At 38.3% G+C, this 26,825-nt stretch overlaps 1 protein-coding gene across 1 annotated transcript; it reads right to left on the bottom strand.

Moving 5' to 3' along the window:
* Positions 1 to 729: 729 nt before the first annotated feature.
* Positions 730 to 26,219, bottom strand: LOC128907516 (vesicular inhibitory amino acid transporter-like). Its single transcript, XM_054196476.1, has 2 exons — positions 25,983 to 26,219; positions 730 to 1,881 (listed from the first exon to the last, which is right to left on the bottom strand). Exons 1-2 carry the CDS (start codon positions 26,217 to 26,219, stop codon positions 730 to 732), a joined length of 1,389 nt encoding a protein of 462 aa, XP_054052451.1.
* Positions 26,220 to 26,825: the final 606 nt, after the last annotated feature.

Raw genomic sequence — 26,825 nt, 5'->3', positions numbered from 1 at the left:
TCCATTGCAGAGGCATGAATCTCAGGAATTAGACTTGCAGAAAAGCTGCAGTCAGCGGCTATAGCTTCTTTCAGAACAAATTCCCTTTTCCATGACTGTGAGCTGTTAGAATGCCTGTTTTACTCTGTATTCCCATTTGACCTCATGATAAAAGCTGGCTTTCAAAGCGGTTGTAAACTGAGTTCTTTTTTTGCCGACTCATTTAAAAAACAAGTAGTAGGACTTGTCTTACATCAAAACCCAAATTCACTGATTTGTTCTGTTCATATTCTGGCAATAATGTGAAATCATATTTCATCCATTTGCAACGGTAGCTCTCTTAACCTCTATCATATCCTGTAAGCTAGCTCTGATAGCTTTGAGACTGAATAGTATCTAACCCTGTGAGAAATTCTGGTTAAATTGGAATCACTTGCAGTAACCATTGTAGGATGTGCATCTCATGTATGAGCAAAACTATATAGGACTTGTTTAAAACTATTTTCATGCTAAACCATCTCAAACACCTTCTTTCCTCTCAACATCTACAATACGGGTAATTTTGTACTTTTTGGCAATAAAGGTTATTTTCCAATATTTGCTTAGAGCCACATACTTTTCAGTTAAAGCCCTGACCCTGCAAACATTTAAGCATATCCTTAATTTTACCTAGTAACAAAATATCTTATATACTAACAGGCTAAAAGCATTTATAAGATTTGTGCCTTTTTTGGCTTTCAGGAAGTCTTTTTACGCTCCTCTGAATACTTCAAGCAGCCCTTTTATTGAGCAAACTATGCCTGCAATGCTACAAAGGAAACCCAAAATAAAAACAGTGATATCTGCACATTTTTCTAAGAAGGATAGTTTTTTCCACTTAAGTTTTAAGTGAAAGAGAGAAGGAAGAAGAAAAGTCATAGCAGCACCTGTTACACTGCCTGTTAAACCCATCAACAGGGCAAAATGTGGTATGAACATGGCCATCAGCAGAGTTAACAGGAGAAATGAGCCTCTTACACCCAGAGCGAATAGTGGAGATCTGTAATTGGAATGGTTGCCTCTAGAAATACAAGCATACACAATTTCTGTGGCTGCAAAAAAGGGTAAAGGGTAAGAAAGAAGAGCCTTGGTTAAGAGACACAAATTCACTAGGGTTTGAAGAAACGATGGCAGGTTGTCAGTAATAACTTCCTTTGTCTCTTCACCCCAGGTCAAGAATGCCGTCAGCGCAAAGGTTGTTTTCAAGACACAAGCAAAAAAGTGAGTCCAATTCAGCATGCATCTAAATTCCCCTGGGTTTTTCATGTTACCTTCAAGTGTGGGAAGAAATATTTGCGAAGTGTAACTGAAAATGATCACCCCTACAGAGACCAAGAAGTCCTCAAACTCAACGGAGAGTCTGAATTTTGCCCAGGACCACCGATGTATTTGTGTGAGACAGTAAATCATGACTACAAGGATGATAATGAAATGGACCAAGGAGCAAAGCTGGCTGAGTTTGGAAACAATTTTGAGAGTCTTGATAAATACACAGGGCAGCAGTGTAACAAATGCAATTACAGACCAAGTTTTCTCAGTCACTGGTACATATGGAAAACTATGTGACAGCAAGTTCCCGCTAACAACCACATACAAAATACATGTCATGATCAGTTCCATCACTTGGGTCACATTGACAAATATGCCACCTAGTTTGGGAGACAGCTTTTTGCAGCAGGCATTTGCAATATCTTCATAAGTGTCTCTCACTCTTATGAGCTGCCCATCTTCATTTTCTTCATACAGGCAAGCGATTAGAATTTTGCCTGTGTAACAGCATAATGCTGCAGCCAAGATAATAAGAAACAGGCCACTGTATCCACTGTGGAGAAGAGCATATGGCAATCCTAGGACAAATATTCCCTGAAAAGGAAAAAGAGAAAGAAAAGATAGCACAAAATCCCTGAGGCAAAATGTTTGCTAGAAGCCACACTCCTAAACCTGCCCTCCACTGAACATTGCGTTCACCTAACTGCATGGTGGACGTACTGCTCCATTCAGCTAAGCAAGTAACTCATGAGAAATGTGTTTATTTATGATAAATAAATTTATCAGCAAAATAGCTGCTCCTATCGACACACACGTAATGATAAGCTAGGAAAAAGAGAATGTGATTGAATGACAGAGTCAGGTTCCTAATTAATATTTAACGCTGATGTGATTAGAAGCACATTTTAGAAGGCAGTTATTCAGTCAACATGCATATTAATGAAACAGGTTCAATATCAGTAAAATTAAGCAACTGTAGCATCATCTGTACAAGCTTCATTCAAATTAAAAATAGCACTGTAGATAGATCCAGTAATGACAATTGTCTTCAGTCTAAAAATTGTTAGCAGACCTCTGGAAAGAAAATGTCGTTACAGCGGCATCAGACTTTGCTTCTGTTTCCTCTGCAGCTTCTGTATGCCCCACGCTGCCTTTGCTCTTGTTAAGTCCACTGCTAAAGCCATTCTTCTCACAGATGGGATTCTAGACTGTGCAAACTTATTTTGGTGTTTAAAAATACATGTAAAACATATAGACATACTTTTCCCTAAACAGTTTCTGAAAGGAACAGAATTACACTTGTTTTATCCACCAAAAAAAAGTGGCATTTTCGTTTCGCAGAACACTGTGTGTATTTCTTTGTCTTTTTCCTTCTGTCTTTTCTATATTTAAGGACAAACTACACTTTTATGAGGTTTAATTTCCATCAGCACAAAACCAACAAAACCCTTGAACAATAGTTATTCATAAAGAGATCCAATTTAGGAAAGATATTTCCCTGACATTTCTCTTTTTATGCTACAAAGCCGAAATTAGTCAAATGCACATTAGTCAGACTGGTCAGGTGTTTTTGTTCTTGGTGGCTGAAGAAATGTAAAGAGGAAAAACAATACAGTTAACTAGTTCTACAGAATGTTTTACTTCAATATTTCTTACAGCACTGATAACATGATGAAATATGAGCATTTTTGCTGATGTTTGCTACTCTGGCCTGACAGAAGGACTGGATTTGCATCGAACCTGTCTAAACTCTATTTCTGACCGAACCTGAACAACCCCATCTACTCTGCAAACCCCATGGATCCCCGACAGAAACAGGCCTCCCCACAGAAGGGGTGAGCCACTCTTCTCTCACTTTCTGACTGGGTAGTGCCACTGACTGCCATCAGGAGCCAAAGCAGAAGAGGTGAGTTTAACTGTCTAAATCTTAATTTCAGACTTTTCCATCCACAATTGTGAACATGGAACCATGTGGAGGTCAGGCATGCCTTTGGTGTTTTCTATCAACTGCCTCAGGTTTTATACCCAGCAGACAGTTTCCGTGAGGGCAGTCTAGGAGCCCAGCTCTGCTGGAGGTCATCAAGAAGGTGGGTGCTTGTCTTAGCTTTGTAGGGTTTATACTTAGTCGCCCCCCGACACACACACATTTCTAAGCAATGCAAGTACTCCCAGGCCTGATCCATAAGGAGGGCTCTGAAGAGAGGCAATTTTTCAAACACTAAATAATCTTCAATGTATAAAAATTATTCTCCTTTTCTTCCAGCCACAATATAGCATTCCTTTTTGGGCAGATTGTGGGATGAGAATCAACCAGAGAAGAAATATTAGAAGTCCTTAAATTATAGCAGTATTTTTTCTCTAAGCCAATGAGAAAAATGGAGTGCCCTTTGTAGGAATGAGCAGCATTGTCTGTTTCACCAGGTTTCACTCTAGGTGCAGATATCTTCATCTTCCAGCTGAATTAGAGGTGGAAGAATCCTATTAAATACATGCCCTAGTACATTTCAATTAAAAAGGTCTATGCCTTTATGTACTGAAATAGACGTAACTCGGTTATTATTACTGATATAATAATAAAGTTATCATCTAGATACCTTTTTTGGTTGTTTTCAATGACTTCATTTAAAGGAATGGTTTTGTGTAAGTCACGGGTGCCATGTCATTTAGGAGCTGGGACATTTGACTACATAGCTTGTGGTACTCTAGTCATCCAAACCTCCCTGCTCCAGTGGCTCAGCTCCATTCTAATATGGGTGTCGTGACCCAATTAGCTTGCAGTGTAATTAGCATTTCTTTTGTACGTGAACTTCACAGAAGTGTTCAGAAATCTACCAGTCTACTTTTTTAAAAAGACTAGATATTTTGCTGTATCCAGACAGCAGGTAGCACATGTATAAGAGTAGCTTTTGGTATCATGCCAATTTTAATCACGGTTTTGGCTGACTGGCAAGTTAGGTAGTTGCCTAAAGAACAAAATGTGTTTTCACTCCTATGAAAACAATCCTTGGAGAACATTCACGTAACAGATTGATTTTAAAAGCATCCCAAATAAACCAAGTCTATGAAAAAATCAGGAAGATAAAAGGTGGAGTCGTCTTCCATATTAACATAAGAACAATGATATTTTCTCAGTTCCTTGCAGTTTGCAGCAAGCTTATCTAATTTGTTCCGTACTCACAGCATTATTATTTTGCCCCTTAACCTGCATTTGGGAGTTCAAATGATATCTGCTGACCCAAAGGGTCATTGTATAATTAAACTGCAGGTAAATGTCAGCACAGGCCTTACCCACGCAATGGTTTCTCCCCTGCTGAATTTAGTCTATTAACGTTTATGTGACTAGCCTTAACCTAAACCAAAGCATAAGTCTTTCAGAGACGTTATCACATTAGACAGACATTCACAGTCTTCCCCACAGGTGCCTGCTTTTCCTTGCTTAATTGTTAGTTTGATCAGAGCATAACATAATTCTAACCTCTAACATCTCCTTGTTGTTTTTTATATCAAATAATTTTATTTGGTAGCTAACACAGACCACAGGATGATAGAGGCAGGGGGTTTTTTATTGTTTTTTTTTCTTTTTTTTAATCTTCTGAATTCAGACGTTATTAAACAAACCCATTTTTGCACTCTGTATATACTTTCTTAAAATTATGTATTGGTGATTGCCAATTTCAAATCACACACGGTGAGTTTAGAATTTCTAAATTTAAACTTTCTTCGGAAACTGTAAGTTTTCCTTTCAGCTCATGTCTTTGTCATCTTTTTCCCAGAGTTTGTAAACAAAAACTGGTGAGATTTGTATAAGGGACTTACCATTTTTGTGTCCTTCAGCTTTCAGTTAATAATAGAAAGCAAACATTGTGAACATAACTGGTTTTACAGCTTTTTGGATACAGAGCATGCCTAGTAGCGAGAAATGGGAGAACTCTGAACATGCAGGTACAGTATGTATGTGTTGAAATGACAGCGCTTTTCATGCCTTGACAGAAATGTTTTTTCCATTAAAAAAAAAAAAGTTTCACATATCAGCACATTGTCAAATTTCTACAAAATACCCCAAAATGTTAGTGATGGCCATGAGAGCTTGAAGAATGAAAGACCCTTTGTCAGACTTCAAAACTCATTTTGGATTTGGTACTCTGTTCTTACCTGTCCAAAAGCAATACCTTCTGTTAGGCCCATTTCCTGAACGCCTGTTACACCGTTTGTCAATGCACATTCAGTCCAGCCTGGCCCCAGCACTTGCTCTTATTGAATCTTCTGATCCTGTCTTCTCATGACCAAATTATGGCACAGAAAGCCTTAGCTGTGAGGCATCAATTAAAAATGAGTGGCAAAAGGGATCGTTTCTTAAATTGTCTCCCAGCTCTTAGTTTTAGTGTTCTGTTTGGGAAGTGTTCCTGTCTGAGCACTTTATTTTCAACTGTTCAGGTCCAAGCCAATGTTAGCTCTAAATATGCTGGTTTAAGGTATCTGTTTACAAAATAGAATAGCACAGGGAAAAAGCACTCACACAGTTGGATACAGGGGAGATGGAGTTTTTGAAACAGTCCTCTGTCATGGCTCAGTGTGAGTGGTTGTGTTATTTGCCGTCACTCCATCCACCCTGTTTAAGGAGGGACCCAAGCTTGCCCAGCAGGCTGCATCTTCCCTTGTCTCCCAAGATGTTTGCAAGACCTGGGTGTTTTCACCCCTAGACTAAGGGTGGAAGCGGACTGTTCGTTGTCAATGAGTGAATACGCGTGCCTGGGTGGAGGTTCTCATCAAACATCCAGAGCAGACTTAGCCATTGGCAGCTGAGTCTCTAGAAAGCAGAATAAGGTGATCAGCCTTCAAAGAAATGGCAAGGACAAGAGTGGAAAGGACATGGAAGGAAAGGTCAGCCTCAGCGAGAAGCTATTTATCAGCCTTGTCAGAATACCCCCAAGTGGAAGCAACCAGGTATGACAGCTACCACCAGAAATTACCAATCTACCTACAATACAAAACCAGCAGATCAGGATTTCCAAATTACATCTGCACATTAAAACATTTTTGCGTATGTCGATGGTTTGACTGCAATATTTGAACTACATGGGAGTGATTCCCACACCAGCAAGGCTGGCTGCTTATTTAAAAATATTAGATGCCTGGATTAGTGTAGAATGCAAAAAATGGTCCTTCTGCTATCATACTACTATTTGACACTACTTCATGTCAGGGCAAGCACCTCCCCAAGGAATAAAATGTGTTTAGAAAAATGCATAAATGAGCACAGTCAAGCACTCTGTGAATATAGCAAAATTCCTTAATCTTCAGTTTTAAGACTTTTTAGTCCCAGGTAAAATTCAGAGGCTGTTCTAACCTGAAATATGTCACTTGGAAAAATAAAGCAGATAGAAAGGCAATTAAAAAGTAAAGAAGATCAAATCATGGTCAGAGCTGAGACATGCCAAAAGACAATGAAATAAAATGGAGCAAAAAGCAATGCTAAAAAAAGAGAGAGAAAAAGGAGTTTGCCTTAAGACTTAATCAGATGGAAAAATAAATTAAGAAATTAGGAAAAAATTAACTGAAAATTATTCATTTAGTACAGCTCTCCTATATGCAGAGTACATGCTAATATGCCAGACTGCTGAATTAGCTCTGATTTCCTTTCTCACCATGTGTAATTACTCCACTGGAATAGTTCATTTAAGCCTAACTATTTTTCAACTATGTATTTGATTCCCTGCATGAGCACGCATTAGGCATAGAAACTGTACTACGGGAAGGCCTCCTTCATGGATCTTCTTGGAAGAGTAGGGAGATAAATTCAAGAACCCTGCTTTTCGCTACACTTCCACAAAATATTTAATTATGTTGTTCAGCATTTGTTGTCCTGAACAAATGCAAGTCTGTGTTGCTGTGATATTTATATGAAGATACAACTTTATTGGCACTAAATTTAAAAATATAGCAAATCTCTTAATGTCATGCCATAATAACAAAGCTACTTGCTTGCTGACCTTTTTCTTTTCTCAGCCACCACTGTGATTAGAAGTATCAGATGTGATAAGATGTATTCTATTGTTGACAAATTTTTAAACCAGAATGTTGTGTATTAATGTGTCAAAATTCCTTTTAAAAGTCTAAATATATTATTTATCTTTCACTGCCTATATTACAATTTCATAAAATAATTATATCAAGTGTGTTTAACAAGGACTGCAGGGACTCTTTCTCCAAAACTATAATAATTGACAAAAATTATATTCCTAGCTTTTTATTCTGTATCAATTAAAATGTGTATTAACAATTACATTCTTTTTCTCAGAATTGTTGCCAGGTTTCACTAGTCATAATTTAACTGGCTTTTTAAATATTGGAATGATATCCACAATCTCCTGAAAATTCCACATGTAATAGCATTTGAATAAGAGTATTATCAGGTCAGATGTATCTTTTGTTATGTCTCCCAAACTTGCTGTGCATTGTGCTTTCAAAATATTAATGAGATACATCTTAACATCCATTTTAAATAGTAACTGTAGTTATCTAGTAGTTAATTGTCCAAGTCTAAGCTTGGAAAAAATAGGCACCTCAGTTTGTAACTCACACCTATCTTAAGAGGTCATTAGCAGAGCTGAGACGAATTTCCTCTCAGAGCCGCCTGTTTTTCTTGCTGGGTAAGAGAATATATACCCAATGGAGTGTAGACACACAGCTTAGAAACTCTGAGAGTCAGCTTTTAAGTGTAGTATGCAGAATGGCATGATGCTCATCCTGAAAAATTACAAAATGGCCCACTGTTCTCCCGTGCTATGAGCACATCCTCCTGATTCTCTATAGAGATTACTTATGAACAGTTGCAGGTTTTTTCAGAGTTAAGATCAATTTTAGAACCTCCCTCTACTGCTAATGTAGGAAATCAGTGTAGCAAAATTCAGCGAGAGAATGTAGAGAAGAGGGAGGTGATCTTACAGTAGAAAATCTATAAGCTGATTTTTCGCACTCTCACATCCGCATACTCAACAGCACTGGTGTGTGTGTGTCCTAGTGGCTTCGCCAGGATCACTTGCTGTTGGAGGATTTTTAATACAAAGGGGTCATCCTGTGAACACTCCAAGCACCGAAGAGCTGCTAACAACTATGTAGGCCAAGCACTGAAGAACTGCTAACAACTATGTAGGCTTTGTTAGTTTGAAGGCCATGTGAAAACATTGTAGCGATGTTAGAAATGCTGAGACCAACAAGATATGAGAAAGCGTGCTGAATTCAGCGTGCGAAATGTAGAACTTCACCCAGGATATAGGAGGGGTGATTGTCCGCGTGGACAGATGCTTTAAGCCAATTATAATATGTTGCTTGCCGCGTGCACAGCTCGTGCAACCAATCAGCAAATTGTCGGCACGTGATGCGGAATCAGAACGTCTATAATAACTGAGCTATCTGTGCAATAAACTGGCATTAACCTGATCACATTGGTCGCTGTGTTATTGTCCGAGCCTTCCGCGCCAACAACTTGCATGCACCAAGAAGGATGAGGGATGCCGGCAGTCAAGTGCTCACTATCTCTGGTGTTCATCTTGACTAGTGATGACAAACAGATTTTGGGTTTGCCTTTTGTACTCTTCTGAAATGGGTGCAGTTTGGGATTTTTTGCCTCATTACTTTGCCTCATCCCCCATAAATATTAGACAAAATTCCTGAATTTCACAGTACTGTTGCTTTCCTTACCTGCATGTTTTATAGATACTGTCATCTACTTCATTCCCTTAACACTTACCTATAGGTCAGTTTTTCTGCTTCTCCATTTGAATGAAATCACATATATGGTGCTCTGTAGCAGTTAATGTGTACCTTCCCTTTTAACTTTATCCTGCTGTTTCTCCTGGTGTTTTTAGACAAGCATACACAGTCACATATATGGACACATACTTCCATTCACACTTAATTTATGCCACAACTAGTATTTCTGTATCAAATTTTTACACTAAACCTAACCCTTTTTTCCCTAATTCCTAAAAATTGCCTTCTTACTGTCCTAATTCCTTGGAGATACACTTTTTCCTGGTGTCTTTGGGTTCTTGTATCTCTTTGCTACACTTCATAATTTATAATTTACAATGATTACTCTCACCCTCCCTTTCTCCCTTTTGTTATTTTTTTTAATTGATACATTCACTTCACACCTGAAGTTGGAAGAGTTTTAACACATAGGCGTACTATTTCTTAATTATGAGATGTGGCTTCTGGACATCTCATAAATTCTTGTTAAACAACTTTCAAATTGCTTTCACAATTTGCTGTCTGTATTCTTCCTAAACAATTATCTCTCATAATTTTCTCCAGGTTTGTAAAATTCACTCTTTTGAAGTACCAAGTTTATATATTACTGTCCTCTGTTTTCAAATAATTAATTTAATTAGATCCACTGATCTGTTCATCTTTATGGAACATAATGAGGCTCAAAATAGAATTACCTCATGTTAGTTTCAATACCTTTTCTGTTAGATAATTATCATCTATTATTTTTAGAAGCTTTAATGATGTTTTACTACAGGCTGCGTACAACCTCCAGCATAGGTCTTTAAAAATGAAGTCTCCAAGAACAAAACAAATTTTCTTTCCAGACAATAGCTCTAACACAGATAATCATCTCTCTAGCATAGAGTGCCACCCTCACTTCTTACCTACTCTTTTTTCGTAAACATATTTTATCTAATTACTTTTAAATTCCAGTCGCATAAATCATCCCACCGTGTATTTGCAATATCAGTTATATCATATTTCTTTTCAGCAGTAAGAATTTCCAGTTCCCTAGCTGGTTACCCAGGCTCCTGGCACTGCTCTACAGACACCAGGAAAAGAATTCATCTGCTTTCCCACTTGCTTCACAGTTTGTTCACAGCTCAGCTAAGTTTGAATTAAAAAATGCTACAAGCTGTTCTGTGGAAAACTTCAAATATTGTCCATGGCCTGTATGACCTTAGCGGCAGATCCGTCTCCTTAATGTCAGTGAAAAATCTTCCTTTAACTTCAGGGATGGTTGAATTAGACCCCAGCAATCTTGGTTTTCCTGATTTTTCTTATTCTTTCTCTCTGCCAATGCCAGCCTGTTTTAGCTGCAGGGAGGAAAGTGGCTAAGGTGTTTATCCTGTGATTAATGCCTGCAATCACCTTATATACTGAGAGAAATTTTAGAAGTGTTGTTCTGTCAATCCTTCAGGTCCCATAAGCAGATGATAAGGCAGATAGACTGCTCAGGAGGTGCTGTGATAAGATAAGCAAGTAAGGAAGCCACGTGGTCCACACTGCAAAATGTATGTGTTCGTTTGACTGACAGAAGCCACTGATTTTGTTCTTCTTTTAGTGACCAGATTAGTCTTAAGAATCTCCTAAAGACTAGAAAAGGGAACAGAAGAAAGAAAATGTCTCAACAAAAATGGAATTGCTGCTTTTGAGCGTGACAGCTGATCCCATTGGCTTTGCTATTGGTTTAAATATTTGTTCTAAAAGTGAAATAATATGCTCGGTGCTTCATTCTGCATGGTTTGATGCAAAATGATAGTTTGTATAAATTCAGAGCTGTCTGCAAGAATGCATTGAGTCACACAAAGTCATTCTCCTAAGCAAATTACCTTTTAAGAAAATATATTCTTTTACATGGTCCCAAAGGAGAAAGCAGGCTTTGGTAAAAGAATGAGGGCTTTTATTATGCGTTTATTACAGCGGGGAGGAAAAAGATAAAAAAAATAAGACAGTCAAAACCAAATCACACATTATTTTGAAAGTTAGCAGTGGCGAGCAACATGGATTAACTGGCTGCTTACTTATTTCTCACATTATAGGTCATCACGGATTTTCAGGTTTTCACCTGAAGGCAGGCAAGTACTCAAAACATCCAGTACAGGAACACATGAGGGAGTTTCCCTGAAAATGTGGTCAAAAGAGCTTCAGGGGAGGCAGAGAGGGGACTTTGGGAGACTAGAAGCAAAGCAAGCAATAGGGAGCCAAATAACTTTATTTGAGCATGCACTGACATAACAAAAAGAAGAGTTAAAGTGCATAGAAAGTTCAAGCTCAGGCTAGGAGAAAGCACTTGCACTTGGCTTGTTAGGAGTTTTTCTTGAATGCTGCCTGTATGGGACAAGCCACAGTTCCTGTTGCTTTTAACAAGTAAGGCTGAAGAGGGAATGGAAAAAAACCAAACCCGTACTACAAAGAACTTTGCACTGGAACAAACCTTATGCACCTCTGAGAGGTGAAAAGGAAGCCAGGTTACATCTTCTGGAACCTGGGTTATATTTTCTGAAAGCTGGCATAGGACTTGTCATGACTGCATGCAGAATAAAAGGTGACCGAATCCTCCAGTGGCTAATATTATCCTGTTCTTTCCTCCGCACAGATCCAACCACCAATTTTAGGTGGACTCTTACTCAAACTATAATGACTCCCAGAGCTCAGCGTATAAAGGGGAAATTTGTCTTACAGCATTGCCTGGAGAGAACACAGTTAATAGTCTGGATGAAGGACGTAAATAGTGGTATACCGTTATTTTTGGTCCCTAGGAATCAGTAAACTGATACGGAGTATCATAGTATATTTTTCTGGAATACGTGAGAAAAGATGCTGTTTTACAATTAGGCTGGACATAGACAACAAATCTCTACTGCTTTTCCTCTCTTAACCTCAGTTAAACTTCAGTGGCAGCCCTGGAGGCTTCAACCTTTAGGATAAAAGAAGCAGCAACTGATTTTTCTGCTGATATTTCATCATGCACAGATTGCATGTTGAGGTTGCAAATGAATTCCCGTAATGGAAGTGTTTCTCTCCTATAATGCCATAAAAGATGACATCATTCTTAAAATTCAACAAAGTAGAATAATTCCCCAAATTTCAAGTAGATTAGACAAACACTCCCAACAGTGTACAATTAATAATAAAGAGAAAAACTAGAGATCAGAAAAGAAATGTGACTGAGTTTTCTGGCATGTCCTGAGAACTCAGCATAAAAGCGAAGTATTTAGGCTCTCCTTTTGAATATAGTTATACATTGTGAAACCAGGAAAATTACATATAAAACGCATGTCGAAGATGTCTTTTTAAGGTCTCTAGATGTAAAACACTTGAAGTATTACTACTTCAGAAGGTATTTCTCATTCTGTTTGTACAGACTGTGACACAGTGGTTCTTGACCTCTACTGTCCCATAAAGAAAAGTACTGGAATTATAAAGTAAGTCATATTCCTTTTCTGTGGTGTTGGTTTTTTTTAATTTATTTTTAATTATTTTAATTTTCCTCTTTTTAAAAATCTGTTTTCTTGTTCTGCAGCAGTACTGGAAAGACTTGGAGAGAGATTGCTGTCTGGAAACAACAGCTGAGGAACTCTGCATGAACAAACTGGGGACCTTGATTATTCCTAACCTTTGACTAAGACCTCAGGTTTATTCTTAACTTTGAGATACCAATACTGTCTGAACAGAGGTGGAAACACTTATTTCATTATTAAAACAAAGTTAGTTAAGTAATTTATGTAAACGTGTGTATATTTAAAAAAAAAAATAAATTTTTTTTCTTAACCTGAGCCATTCTGGCAGTGCAGGGAAACTTCTCAGCTCTATTGGATCTCTCCTTCGTCCATACTTCAGTGTTGAGAGCTGTAGTGATTTCATATTTGAGAAATTTATTTTAAGACTGCATTTAGTTTCTGTTCCTTTCTCCTAAATAACTTTCATTTCTCACATTCAAACTTTTAGGCAAAATCCCAGTTTATTTATGAGGTGAAATTAATGGATTTTAGGTGAAAACTCAGTGACTATTACTAAAGTTATTAAAGTGACTACTTTTTCACTCTCTTTGGTACCCAAGGAAATGATCACTTCTTAGCATCTATGAATTGGATTAATGTCATCCAACATTTTCTGTCTAAAACAGACACTTAATGAATGAGTACACGCAGTGTACTCATTATGACTCATAAAGACTCATATGACAAATCTACCTTGCTTTGATGCACACTTATTAGGAATGCAATTCCTAACTTCACCTATCTAAATACAGCAATAAGTAAAGCTAGTCTGGAAAGGATGGATAGAAATAAGGATCATCAGAGCACTATTCACTCCAGCAGTGCAGGACACTTATTTTAGGATTTGTGAATCTCAGTCAGAAGTGCCTATCTCTCTATGTAGTCTATAGAGAGATGAATTCCTTTACGAAGGCCATGAGACTGTGAGGTACCCGAGAAGAGCAAAGGAAGAGCAGGAAACTGGACAAGTTGAGAACACGACTGCACCAAGGGAGGCAGGGACAGGGGGAAAAAGGTGTCCTTAGGTAAACTGGAGAACACTAGAACATAAGGTTATGAAGGTTATGAACAATATGAGGTAGCAATAAGGGGTAGGAGAATATGATGGGCAAGAGGCTGTGAGAAAAAATGACTGATATGAGAAATATCTAACTATAGGCATAAGACAGGAATAAGTAGAAGGCTAGAGGGAAGGTATGAATTATGCAGCTGATTATCCTTTCTGATTAGGAAAGGAAACCTTCAGGGACGGAATGGCAGCTCCTCACAATTTAGGAGATAGGAGAATCTCTGAAATCCCATCCAAGGAGCAGAGGGAAGCCTGCAGTTTTGTGCAGGTATTTTATTTTTAACTTGAGATGACAACAATAAAAAGTACAAAAGTAAGAGCTCTGAGAGCAGCTGGCTTTCCAACAAAAGTGAAAAAAGCCAGCAGGCAAGCAAAAGCAACAAGAGCAGGAGTGGAGAACTCATTTTAAACTCCAGATCCCAATTAAAGCTTAGAAGAAGATTTTTAAGTCCCTTAAGGAAAGGTGGCTGGGGAGATGTCATTTGGAGTTGCAGAAATCATGCAGACAACGAGACAAGAGAATGGCTTTAAAATGTAGTAAGATAGAATAGACCTCAGTGCCAACTTCTAAATATGATACAAACAGTAAAATGAGGGAATTAACAGTCATTATGAAAGAAAAAATAAGATAACTTTTTATAAATATAAATAACTTTCTTAGAAAAATAATATATCTTGCATCATATAATTCTTATACCCATATTTACATTTCTTCAGGCTTCAGTACAACTATTCCTAGTTTCTGAAATACACAGATTTAGTTTGAAAGAATCAAACTAGATTGGGTTTTAAAACTGGAAAAAAACCTCTGCTTATTAGAGAGAAACCAGCCTGAATCAAACATGTTTCTAGAGGGGAAAACTGAGCAATAAAAAAACCCTATCATGAATGGAAATATCCAGGTAAAGTAAAGGCAAAAACTGTAGCTACCATTGCTACAGTTTATGATAACATAAACCAGCCAAAAATGTTTGCTCTAGGGACCTACGAAACATAATCTGTGGTGCTGTTATTTGTGTCAATTCAGAAAATGTACTGAGAGAAATTGAAATGTATAGCAAAGTATGGTGTATGAGTTGAAGTGAATGTTTCCTCACTTTGACTCATATGTTTACATTTTTGAGCAGCAAATATTAAATTTGATTTTTTTTTTTGTTTTGTTAGCTATTTAGTGAACACAGTATTGTACATATGGCAAAACTAATGCCACTGGCCAAGAATACAGAGAAACATCGCCTTCCAAGAAACATGGTGTGTGTGGGGAGAAGAGGGAGAATAGATGCAAATAGAAGTCATTTCCTTTTATTTAGCTTTAGGGGCAAAATGTTTTATACAGCTTACTGTGCTAAAACTAGGTTACAATATATCATGTTCAGTACTGTGTGTAATCAGTGTTTAGGGCTTTTTATTTTCTCAAATAGCTCCATTTGCTCATTCAGACAGAGCTTGTGCCATTTCAGTGAATCTCCTGCTGTCAGGAATTATACACATTGAAGTAAACTGTAGCTTAACCATCTACGGATTGTGTGAAAGGAGCTTTACCATTTGGAAAGTCTAATACAGAAACATTACTATTTCAGTATCAGTACATTATAATAATTCAGATGTCCCTTACTTTCAGCACTAAATTCTCATACACACCTGCAAATGTTGAGCTTGTCAACCTTTATTCCTTGATGAACCATAAGGCTCACTCTTTCTTCTTATGAAAAAACGATCTCCCTTCTGAAAATTTTCTGATGGAAGTGAAGGAAGTTTCTAAGAAACAGGAAAGAAATGCTATCTGACAAAATATTTTACTTTCTGCTGCCTATCACTACATTCTTGCTGTCTTGTGAAGAATGTTATCTTGGGAGGAGTTATATGTCTAAATACAGTTTATTAAAGCAATTTCACTGAGGTTACACGCCTCGTAAGTTTAAGAGTAGGGACAGAAAGAACATTTTTAAGAAGAATATTTTCCACCAGTGATAGCTGGTCAGTGGCATGTGCTATAGAGAAGCAAATGATGTAGCCACAGAAGGCTAGTAGATAATTATAACAGGTAGTTTGGGCTTTGTTTTCAAAGGTAATAGTCAAAGATAATATCACAACAAAGTAAGCAGATATAACAGATATGGAAATTCAAAATTGCCTAATAATAGTCTTTTTAAATACCATGTGACCTGCCATGAATTAGAAAAGGAGAAATTATACCATCTGTTTTCATTCAGCTTGTTAAAGAAAATCCCCTCTCAGGGACTGATGAGACCACAAAGCATGGTAGATTAATTTGATTTTAGCGTAGTGGGAAAGTATATCAGCTATTCCCTTCACCTGAGGGAGCCAGAGATCCTTGTTCTGCAACAAGTTGTGGTGCATTGGGTTCTTCTATGAAATAAAGTGATCATTGCTTTCAAGGAACTGACAGTTACTTTTTCCTGTTTAGTAACATACACTATTTCAAAGGGTATCATTTTCACAACACTACTATCTATTTACCTTTGATGTCATGGTTCTGTTATTCTCTTTGTGGACCACCTGGATTTTTAAGATGGAATGCCCATTTTAATGGCAGACTATTCTAAAGGTACTCTTATCACATTCGTCTGCTGATTTGTCTTGTGTCAGCCCCTACAGTGCATCTCAATAGCAAAGAGAATCCATTCTATACAGAAAAAAAGAGAGGAAATTGAATCAAGTGTCAAGCTGATTTATCACAGGCAACATTTAAACAATCATTATTTTGTAAAGAGTTTCTGTAAAATAGCAAACATTATGAGTCTTACTTTCAAAATTGTTTTCATTATTGGAGCACCTGGAAGTCCTTGATCGGAATCCCATTGTACAAAAAGATGGTCTTTTCTCCAAATAATTTAAAATCTAGGCGTAAGATAACAGGAAACAAATACAAACAGAAAGAGGAGTCAAGGAAACCATGTCAATACAGAACTAAGTCAAGAGAGGAAATGGCGGTTTCAACACACCGTATAACTGTGAAATTTTCAGCAAAAGGACATTTGTAAGAGGATCAGAGGAGTGCAAATAAATATCCTCCTATAAGTTCATAGGAATGCTTGTTTAAATATTTAACAAATTGACAATGGTAATTGTAACTGGAAGATCAGAGATCAGAGTCAATAGATGCAGAAAGATAAATGGTAGATTGTTAAAGAAAAGACAAGTACCTTACATTTGATTTGATGGTTGAAGAGGTGTTTGCAAAAGCTGGTGGACACCTGTGGTATGGAACCGCATCAGTTTTCCAGGTGGGTGTGCATGAGGCGAGCTTGGCAAGGTCAGGAAAGAGTGCGCTACTGTGACCTAGATGAGGAATTATTGGCGCTCAGATAAGAGTTTTAGCCTTGTGGATTGGTAAATCAGAGTATGTATTAGTGATGAATAAAATAAGAATAAAAATAAGCAGAAGCTGAACATAAGCTGAGTGTGAGGATTTAGAAAGAGGCCTGACTGAAAGATGATGCCAGACGATAGGCCTGCATGGCAGGAAGGACAAAGGCATTCACAGACAGTGAAGCAAGGTTGGTATGGGCAGATGCTGGATGGAGGCAAGGAGCTCTGTTTAGCTGCTTCTACTGACTGCTGAACGGACAGACCAATATTTTATGTGGGCAGCAGGGGGATCTAAATAAGATGTGAACTTGAACTGGCCCAGGAAAGCACACTCTGCTACCATCACACACTCCCACAGACGGTAAGGCACGTGGTGTCTATCAACAGTGCCTCTAGCAGCCCTGAGAGCCTGAGTCTGCTGCAGGTGATGACTTCAGGGAGGAAGGCAGGAGGCAGAGCTTCAGGAGAGATCACCAGCATCTGTTGTGTGCCTGGTTATGGACAGCAGTGTAGAGCAGAGGAAGTTGATCATGACCCCGCGTATTAATTCATGTAACACTTTTCCTTATGAAAAATTCTTGCAATGAAAAATACAAGTGGAATGGTGTAGTATGTGTGTGCTTGTAGCTATGAACCTACCAATGCAAAAGCATTTTTTGAGGTATTAACAGCCCCAGAGTGGGTCGTCTCCTGAGTGGCTTGAAGGTTTCCTAATGATGAAATGAAAGAAAAAGAGGTCTGGGTGGCACAGGCGCAATGTTCAGGCTTCCAGAGTGTTACTTACACATACTATTTATTTTATATATGTCATGTGAGAAACACAAACTGACAGACTTTTTTTGCAAATATATGTAAATGCGGATGTAAGTCCCACCCGTGCCACTCAGCAGGTTGTCTATTAAGCTCTAGCAACACTGCTGATCATAGTTGGCCTTTGAAGAATGGCAGCGTTTAAAGCTCGGGTGGAAATGTGCTTTCCCTTCATTCATGTAACTGTACTTAAGCTGACTGAGATATAAAATAGCAGAAATATTGATGTCCCCACTAAGGGTGGGACTTGTTGGCAAGTCGGATTTGGCAGCATGCCAAAGCAACACACAAATACCAATTAATGTAAAGGTTCATGTTATTACTGGCTAGAAAGCACCGCCGTAAGGAGAAGAGTTGAGCTGGCCTCTGCCAGCTCCTCGGCCAAACCCCACACCAGGCCCTAGGTGCCGGTCCCCTGCTCTGACCCCCTCAGACCTACGGGGAGCTCCCTCTCGCTGTGGGGCAGGCAGAGAAGGACAGGAGGAAGCAAGCGGGAGGGCCCCCAGGGAGGCCAGGTTTACCTTTGACCACAAAAACTTTGTTCATAGCCTTTACTGGCAAACGTGTTAGAAAGGTGGTTGAAAATCAGTGCCCAAGTACTTGGCTGTGTCTGTGCACTTTTCCTCTTCTCTGTCCTCAAACACACACTGGGTAGTGACAAAAATGCCGTTTCACACTGGAATGCAGCAGGTAGGGTAAGTACCAGCAAGTTCAATGTGCATTGTATGATTCTATGACTCTTTATCAGGGAGTGGAGCGATAGGACGAGGGGTAACAGTTTTAAACTGAAAAAGGGGAGATTTAAATTAGATATTAGGAAGAAATTCTTTACTGTGAGGGTGGTGAGACGCTGGAACAGGTTGCCCAGAGAAGTTGTGGATGCCCCATCCCTGGAAGTGTTCAAGGCCAGCCTGGATGGGGCTTTGAGCAGCCTGGTCTAGTGGGAGGTGTCCCTGCCCATGGCAGGGGGGCTGGAACTAGATGTTCTCTAAGGTCCCTTCTAACCCGAACCATTCTATGATTCTATGATTCATTACTACTTGTAGCGGGTGTCCATGCCCAAGTGCTGGTACTGGTAGCCAGGGGGCTGCAGGGTCAGCCCCTCTGAGGCACGGCCGGGGCTGCCCCGAGCTGGACACAGCAGGTTCCAGCCGGCTCAAACCCGCCCACCGCAGGGCCTGGCTGAGCCCTCCAGACAAGATGGCGGTGCCTCAGGGAAAGCCTGTGTAAGGAAGGGCCAAAAACGCCACAGAGAGTAGGAAGGGGACCATAGGAGTGAAGGACTGAAGCTGAGCACAGGAAAGAGGGGAGGCTGGGTGTTACTTAATATTTGCCTTTTTATTTCCCAATACCAGATGCAGTAATCAAACATATATATATTAATTAGCAGTTAATTTTCACCAAGTCAAGTCTGTTTTGCCCACTACAGTAACTGGCAAGTGATGTCCCTGTCTTTACCTCGACCCGTGAGCTTTCTCACTCCTGTTCTATTTGCTCCCTGCTGCCCAGCTGAGGGGGAGGAGTGAGCGAGCCGCTGGGTGGGAGCGCAGCTATTAGCCAAGGCTAACCCACCACACCACCATACCCGTACTCGCTAGTTCCTTTGTCCTTTTACGTGCACCAAATTTCAACTAATACCAGCTCATGTAGGATAACTATAGCCTCACGCCTATAAAATCACTGTTCTGAAAGATTATTAGTAGTAGATTTTCCAGACGAAAAGATTTTCAAACTTACACAACAAGCGAACAATCAACAAGAAGTCCCCATTTACAACAGGCACTTGCAAATTCCACAAGACTTTCCTGAACAGACTGTGACAAACTGGACATCAACCCCAGGATAAGTATACTATGAGTTAGCTACTGTTTCTAAGAATAACCGGCAAGATAATATGGTGGCTTTGAAATTTAGATGCTGGAATATACAGATTTCAAAAGTACTAGCCAAGAAGAGTTTCAACTACAGTTGTTGGAAATGATAGATAATTGACATTGCTAAAAATCAAGTGTCAAATAAATGAAATTTCTTGAAATGTAAGGTTATAATTTGAGGTTCTGAACAGAATTATTCAGATTTCTTTAAGCACATGTTGTGGTTTAACCCTGACTGGCAACTAGGACCATGCAGGCATTCATTCACTCTCCCTCATTTCCCTTCCCCGCCCCGCCGCCCCACCCTGCAGGATAGGGAAAAGAGGGAGGAAAAGGAAAAAAGCACCTTGTGGGTTGAGATAAAGACAGTTTAAGAGAACAGTAACAGCATAAAAAAATAATAATGGTAAAAGAATATGCAAAAGGAGTGATACAATACAATTGCTCACCACCCGATGATTGGTTGCCCAGCCTGTCCTGAGCAGCGATCGCAGATTCCTGCACCCGAGCCAAGCCCCATTTATATACTGAGTGTGACATCTATGGTACGCAGTATTCCTTTGGCCACCTTGGTCCTGTCTATGCTCCCTTTCAGCTTCTATGGGAAGCTGAAAAAGACCTTGACTTCATATAAGCATTACTTAGCAACAACCAAAACAGTATGTGTTATCAACATTATTCTCATAATAAATCCAAAACACAGCAGCTACTAGGAAGAAAATAAACTCTATCCTAGCTGAAACCAGGACAGCACAGCAGCGTTTCTGGCTACTATTATAAAAAGGATGTAATATTAGACAGCTATATCAGTAAAGCTCAGGTAAAAAGCAGTTAGGTTAAGAATAAATATTTTTAAATGTATCTACCTTACACCCAGTGTAATCGAAATATTTAGATTTAAGGCTGAGGTTGCATGTTAAATTCCATGGTTGTGTTATACTTTAGAATGCCTCCCTCTCATCTCATATGAGATAATTTTCTGATATGTTAATTAGCTTAAAACATGTCAACGTCATAAATTGTAGACCATTGTATATCACTCATAGTCAAACTATTGAGGCTATTGGAGTCATTTATGAAGGAGACGGAGAGAGACACCTCCTGTAACTCTCTTGCAACTCATCTAATAGGAAATATAATTTTGGGCTCATGGTGCATGCAAGTATAATCTAAGGACTGCTTTAACTTCTAAAGATTTTTAATATGTAATTTTTAGTCAGAAGGCTGCAAGAATTGCAGTACTTTGATCCATTACTTGTGTAACCCATATACTTGTTTCTGGGATGCTTCAAGAGCTAGTATGGTCCTTTCTGAACTCATTGGCCATATGTTGGGACTGTCTGTATGTCCAGGGAATAATTTGTGGAGTAGTTATGTTGTATCACAGCTCCTACTTGCTGGCAAATCTGACACAGAGGAGCTTTGGAAAACTGACTTGCCACTCCTAACATTTCCATAATAGTTACAGTAGAATATGCTGATGTAAATCCATTCAATGCTCCCTCCATCTGTTCATTGCCCAGATGACGTGACAAACAACATAAAATGCAAAACCTACAAAACAGCAACTTAAATCCCATGAGAACAATCCAAATAATTCTTCCTGGAACAAGAAACAACTATAGATGAGCCACCTCTCTATCTTTAGGAGTTCCGGCTTTGTAACAGTTTTAGTGTTTGCAGCTGACCAAGGGAAAAGTAGACTGATATAGTGCATTCTCTAATGAGATTTATGGGAATGGCAGTTAGTTAACTAAAAATCAGTCCACTCCACAGTGCTTACATGTCAAATAAAAAGATTTCTGTGAAGTAGATATAATTTCATTGTTGTAGGATAATACAGTTTTTATAAAAAGCTTTTGTGATAAAAAGTAGGGTTGGGAATAGAGAGAATATATATCCTGTATGCAGCCTTCTCTGTGCTATATGAATATCCGCACAAAACTAAAGAAATCTACTGCAGGGTCTGAGCTGAGATAAAAGGTTATACGAATTAGTAATGTATGTCCAGAATCTTGTTTTCCCTCGAGAAAATTCAAAAAGAAAACCAGGGCACAAGCATCTTATTACCAAAAATACATCTTTTATCAATTTCATTGCATAATGGTAGCATTCTATCATAGTGAAAACAGAAAGTTACAGATGGCTTTCACCAGGCTCTAGACTTTTTTGGATCTCCAGTTGTGGCTATACGGGTTTCTGGCTGCAAACCTATGAAAAATAGTTTTGGCCAGTATTATAGATGCATTTCAGCTAAAACGATATTAATTGGCATTTTTATGTGCACCACAATAGTCTTACAGGCTTGGAATTTTACTTCGCATTGTCGTTTTTTGACTAGCTGCATTTGGAAACTATAATTACTCGCTGGTCCTAGGTTAGATATCAGCATTGGGCATCTCACCCTAATTCTCAGTACCACCTCTTGATATGAGATGCAGCAGTTTGTTTCCCTCAGACATCTATAATTTAGTTCAGAGTATGACTTTAGCTTCAATGTATAATTCAAGGAAGTTACTGCTTTGGGCACCAGAAAGGATTGACCTTTGTTCTCAAGCCTGGAAAATAAATACTTAAGATCAAGCACTGCAATTAAGATCTAAGTGCTTATTTAGTTAAATGTGACTAAATTATTTAAGGTTGAGGATGAGAAGATCTGTATTGTGGTACATCTAATGACCTGATGGTGAAAACAGTTAGCTTTCTAATCACACAAACATGTACATATTTATATTTAGAAAATGCTTAAATATGGTGTCAGTAAAGCTTAATGGGAGGCATGTTTAGACACTTAAAAAGACGTTTGCCTTTATATCTTTAGGGGCATATCTGCTAATTCTATTTCTCAGCGTCACTGTGTTTTCCACTTAAGTCTTTGGGATTTGTTGATATTCAGTAAGCACTCTAAAGATTCAGTCTGTATTAGGGAGATGAAGACAGGTATCTCAGAGGAAACATCATAGAAAAATAAATATTAACTATGTGATATTCTCACGTGAATCTTTTAGAGTTACGTAAATAAAAATGAGCCAAATTGTAACCCAATATGGAAATGTATCTATAATGGCACACCATGAAGGATATACAGATATACACTTCCATTTTTAAAAAGGGTGATTATTGAAGTGTTGAGCCTTTTTTAAGCTAATGTACAATATACAGAATATAATGAGCATATTTATGATCACTACTATAATATTTATTAATTTATTATTGGAAAAAATGTAAATAATTATTAATAATACTAATTGCATTATTGTTATTCCCAGAAGCACTCACAATAAACAAGAACCCTATTGTGTTATTCTAACCATCCAACAGGAAAATTGCCTCTGCCAGAGGTATTTCTAATCTTTGTCCAACCTAATCTCTGCAAAAGATAGGGAAAAAAAAAGGGCTACATTAGGTATCAGATGCATTGAATCAAACAGCACATTCAGTGTGCTTTGATACATCATGTTTTACCAAACACCCAGGGAAGAATCATGCGCTTATATTACACTGTATTTTAAAGATTGTACAAGCATCATAATACTGAAAGCACCTTGGAGCTGCCTGGTAAAGTGGCTAACTTTTTTGCACTGTCAAACTTGTTTGTGCTCCTGAGGCCTAAGTGGAGATAGACTTACAATGGTGTAAATTACAGTTATGCTGACATGAACATTACTCACTTACTGCCATTATTTCACTCCTTCCCTTTCTCTCTCGGTTGTTCTCTATTGGTTGTCTTGTACCCCTTTGTGATACTATAGAGTGAGTGCCCTTTTCTCTTACTTTGGCTTTCTCTTTGTTGGACAAACATTCTCCATACTGTTTGCAACAATCCTCCTACATGTGGCTGACAAATAAATAGACTTTATTGTCCTTTGGTTCTGCTGCGAAATTTGGTTCTGCTGTACCATTAGAATTTAACTACCTTCTTCCTTGTGGCTGTTGCTTTCCTTGCCTATACAGCACTACTGTACAAGTCAGTACAAATTTTTTTGGCCTTTCACTGCTATATACAAACAAATGCATGATGCTGTTCATTTTCCCTTTTGAATTAACTCAGCTTTACGGGCTCTGTCCTTACCTAGATTAACTGGATACGGGTTTTCATTTGCCTGTGCAGTGCTGGAATATGAAGCATGTTTCCCTGGAAACTTTAAACGTCTGAAGCAATCATTTACACATACAATATCGTCACCAAAAGTGCACATTTTTTCAGTTGAAGTTCAAACCAAAATAAAAATCTCTACCTGTTTGTTTGAAAATATTTGCATTTAAAACACTGTAAGAAAACCCTTGTGTTTCATTTCAGAGACCAAAGATTTAATCATTCCTATAAGAAATCTGGATTGTGAAATAATTTCACTTTTAGACTAACAGTATTCACTGGAATAACTGTTTAGAACACTTCAGAATTCTGCTGAAATGTTTACCTCTAATTGCCATGCAAAACGCTTCTGCCCTTTCCTCTGGGTAGGGCAAAAACAACTGTCATTCTAGCATAGATTGCACCAGTCAAGAATGTTTGGATTGTTTTAATCATTCTGTTCACAACTCTGACTTTCTCTTCAAAGCTATTCATAGAAATTTCTTCAAATTGTTATTTTTAACTGATAGATGCCCGTTCGATATTCACCCCTCTCTCTTCCCCTCCTGCCTTTCCTCTTTGCTTTCTCTACTACCTCCTGGTTCCTAAACCAAATGCCAAGGTATTGGGAAATGGGAGAAATACACACGTGTGTACATAGATTCACATATATGCTCACAAATGCAGTTTCACAATGTGTGGTTAGGACACTTCGGTTGTACTATTAACAAAACTGCAGCTCCCAGGCTTTGCCATTCTCAGCCTGCCTTAGGAGGAAAGCTCAATACAGCTGTAGCCAATTGCTCTTTTAATGCTGTTTTCTAAAATATTTGACAAATGAGATCCAACAGCAGTGTGCAACACTCAGCATATTGAGAGTTTTGACTAGGACCATAGTTACTGATCTGATTGGATAATTTAGCTTAAATTTGTACTGTTTTTAAAGAGGCAACTGCATATTTGATAGTGTTTTTAGACTGTGTTATCCGTCTATTTTGTAACTGGAAGGTATAATATTAATAATTAATAGTAATTGTGTACATAATGACATTCAGGAATTTTTAGGCGCTTTGATGTATTTTTCAGAAAGGAAAACAATGGGTGAAAGAGATGGCGACTTGCCAAAAGGTCATACAGCAAATATTGACAAAAATTGACTTCCAGAATGAAATCTTGGCTTCCGTGAAACCAAAGGCAAAACTCACAGAGACGGCAATGGGCTCTCATCCCAGACTCCTGTCCTGACTAGATGCTGCTCAGGGAGACTGAAGAGAAAATGTTTTACTCGAATGTAGTTGGGGTATTTTAGGACTTAACGCTTTTATTCACAGCTGAACACTTTATGAGTATGATATGTTACTGTGCCCTAGATGTTATTGCACTGGCTCTCATGTAGTGGTGCTCATGTTTGAAAATACAGCAGGGTTAGAAATATGTCCTTTCCCTACTTCTTTGCAGAGCGGAGGGATGAACTGGATACATAAACAAATGTTCATTGGCATATTCATAGACTTGTGTGACATTGGAAGGATTATTTTTCTATAACTAAAGTGCCATAAAAAGTTACTGGGTCTAGATATGTCTGTGTATACTGCTTTCTTCTTACCATTTCAGACAGCAAGTTAGTGGTAATGATAGAATTATGTAAGGAAATGAATCTTGAAAAGTGAGAAAAAGAATCTGAAACATTTAATGCTAAATTTAAAGATTCAGAAAGATATTTAAATTTGACACAGAATGCTGGGACCAAATGCTTTCAGTCTTTTCAATCTGACTATTTTCTTTAGCATTGACAAGCATTATTACACATCTTGTGCTTCATGCTCCAATTTATACCTAGTGTCTAACTTACGTGTTGGTAAATTTATGTCTGACGTCAGTCTGGCTCTTGCTATCCTCTTTTTATTAGATGTTTACCTCACACTTCTATCAAACATATCTGTCACTGAATTCAAATATACTTATTAAAGATAATGTCTGCACTTCCAAAATGGGTGCAATCACCACCTTTTCATTTTCACCTACTTTAAATGTTTTTTAAACTATTTCTAACATATCTATCTTTTTTTCCCCTTTTCAATTTTATTTTTTCAGAGTACTAATCTTATGCAGAAAAGTTGAATTTTGTTAGTAATAAATTCATAGAAACCTTTTAGAATATTGCAAAATGATGGTACAATTAAGTAAAATAAAGCAGGCTAAGTGATGACCAGGTTTTTCAAATGATGATTGTAATGAGTGGGCAAGTAAAAGGTTACCTGAATGGCATTTGTTACATTCCATCCTGCTTCCCAGCTGGTGATTGGTTTGACCTGGGCTTGTGGAAGGGGAGCTGGGGACTTGTATTCTGGATTCTGGTGGCAAACATCAAGCTCAAAGTTCAGGGGTCCATCTGGTTCCTCTCCCTCCTCACTGTGAGCTCTGTTCAGTTGATCTCTTCTAGCAAAATTCACATGCTCTTCATCAGTGTCTAGGCACCTGTCCCATTTCACCATTCCCCAAAAGAGAGATGGTGTTTCCCTAAAGCGGTTGAAAAGAGATGAAAAAGTCTGCTTCAGGTGAGCCATCCTGAATATTAAAGTAAATCTTTCCTTACATGTCTTTGTTTTTTTCAGCAGTTTATCCTTTTGTTCAGTTAGCCTTGATATTGTAGCTATGATTAATGAAGTTTATTGTCCTTGTGCCTGTTTCAAATGCCAGATGAAGAAGTATCTCCAGAGTCTAAAACATACTGGCCAGGGTAGTCTGCAGCGAGATTTAGTAGTCTGCAAGCTGCAATTTACAATTCAAATCCTTTTTTCATTTACCTATGCTATCTATGTAGATCAGTCATTCATGAAGCATCTACAGGTGGCTGCAAGAATCTCTTCCTGGAAATTATGCATGTTTCTAATACAAATAAATAGTTCTGCCAAAAGGAAAAAAAAAGTGCTTCATTAGTAACTAGAGTTGATGGACTGACTGCTAAGGAAATGCATGTAAACAAGTTCACTTTTCCAGATGTGAGAATTTTTTGCTGTGCTTTAGTGTCTACAGAGGTCAGTAGAACTTTAAAAATGTTCTTAAAGAAGCTCAAAGTTGCAAGAACAATAACAACAAAA

Source organism: Rissa tridactyla, chromosome 3 (assembly GCF_028500815.1).
Source record: "Rissa tridactyla isolate bRisTri1 chromosome 3, bRisTri1.patW.cur.20221130, whole genome shotgun sequence".
Taxonomy (NCBI): Eukaryota; Metazoa; Chordata; class Aves; order Charadriiformes; family Laridae; genus Rissa; species Rissa tridactyla.
The sequence above is the reverse complement of the archived record's forward strand: the minus strand, read 5'-3'. Positions and strand labels throughout refer to the sequence as shown.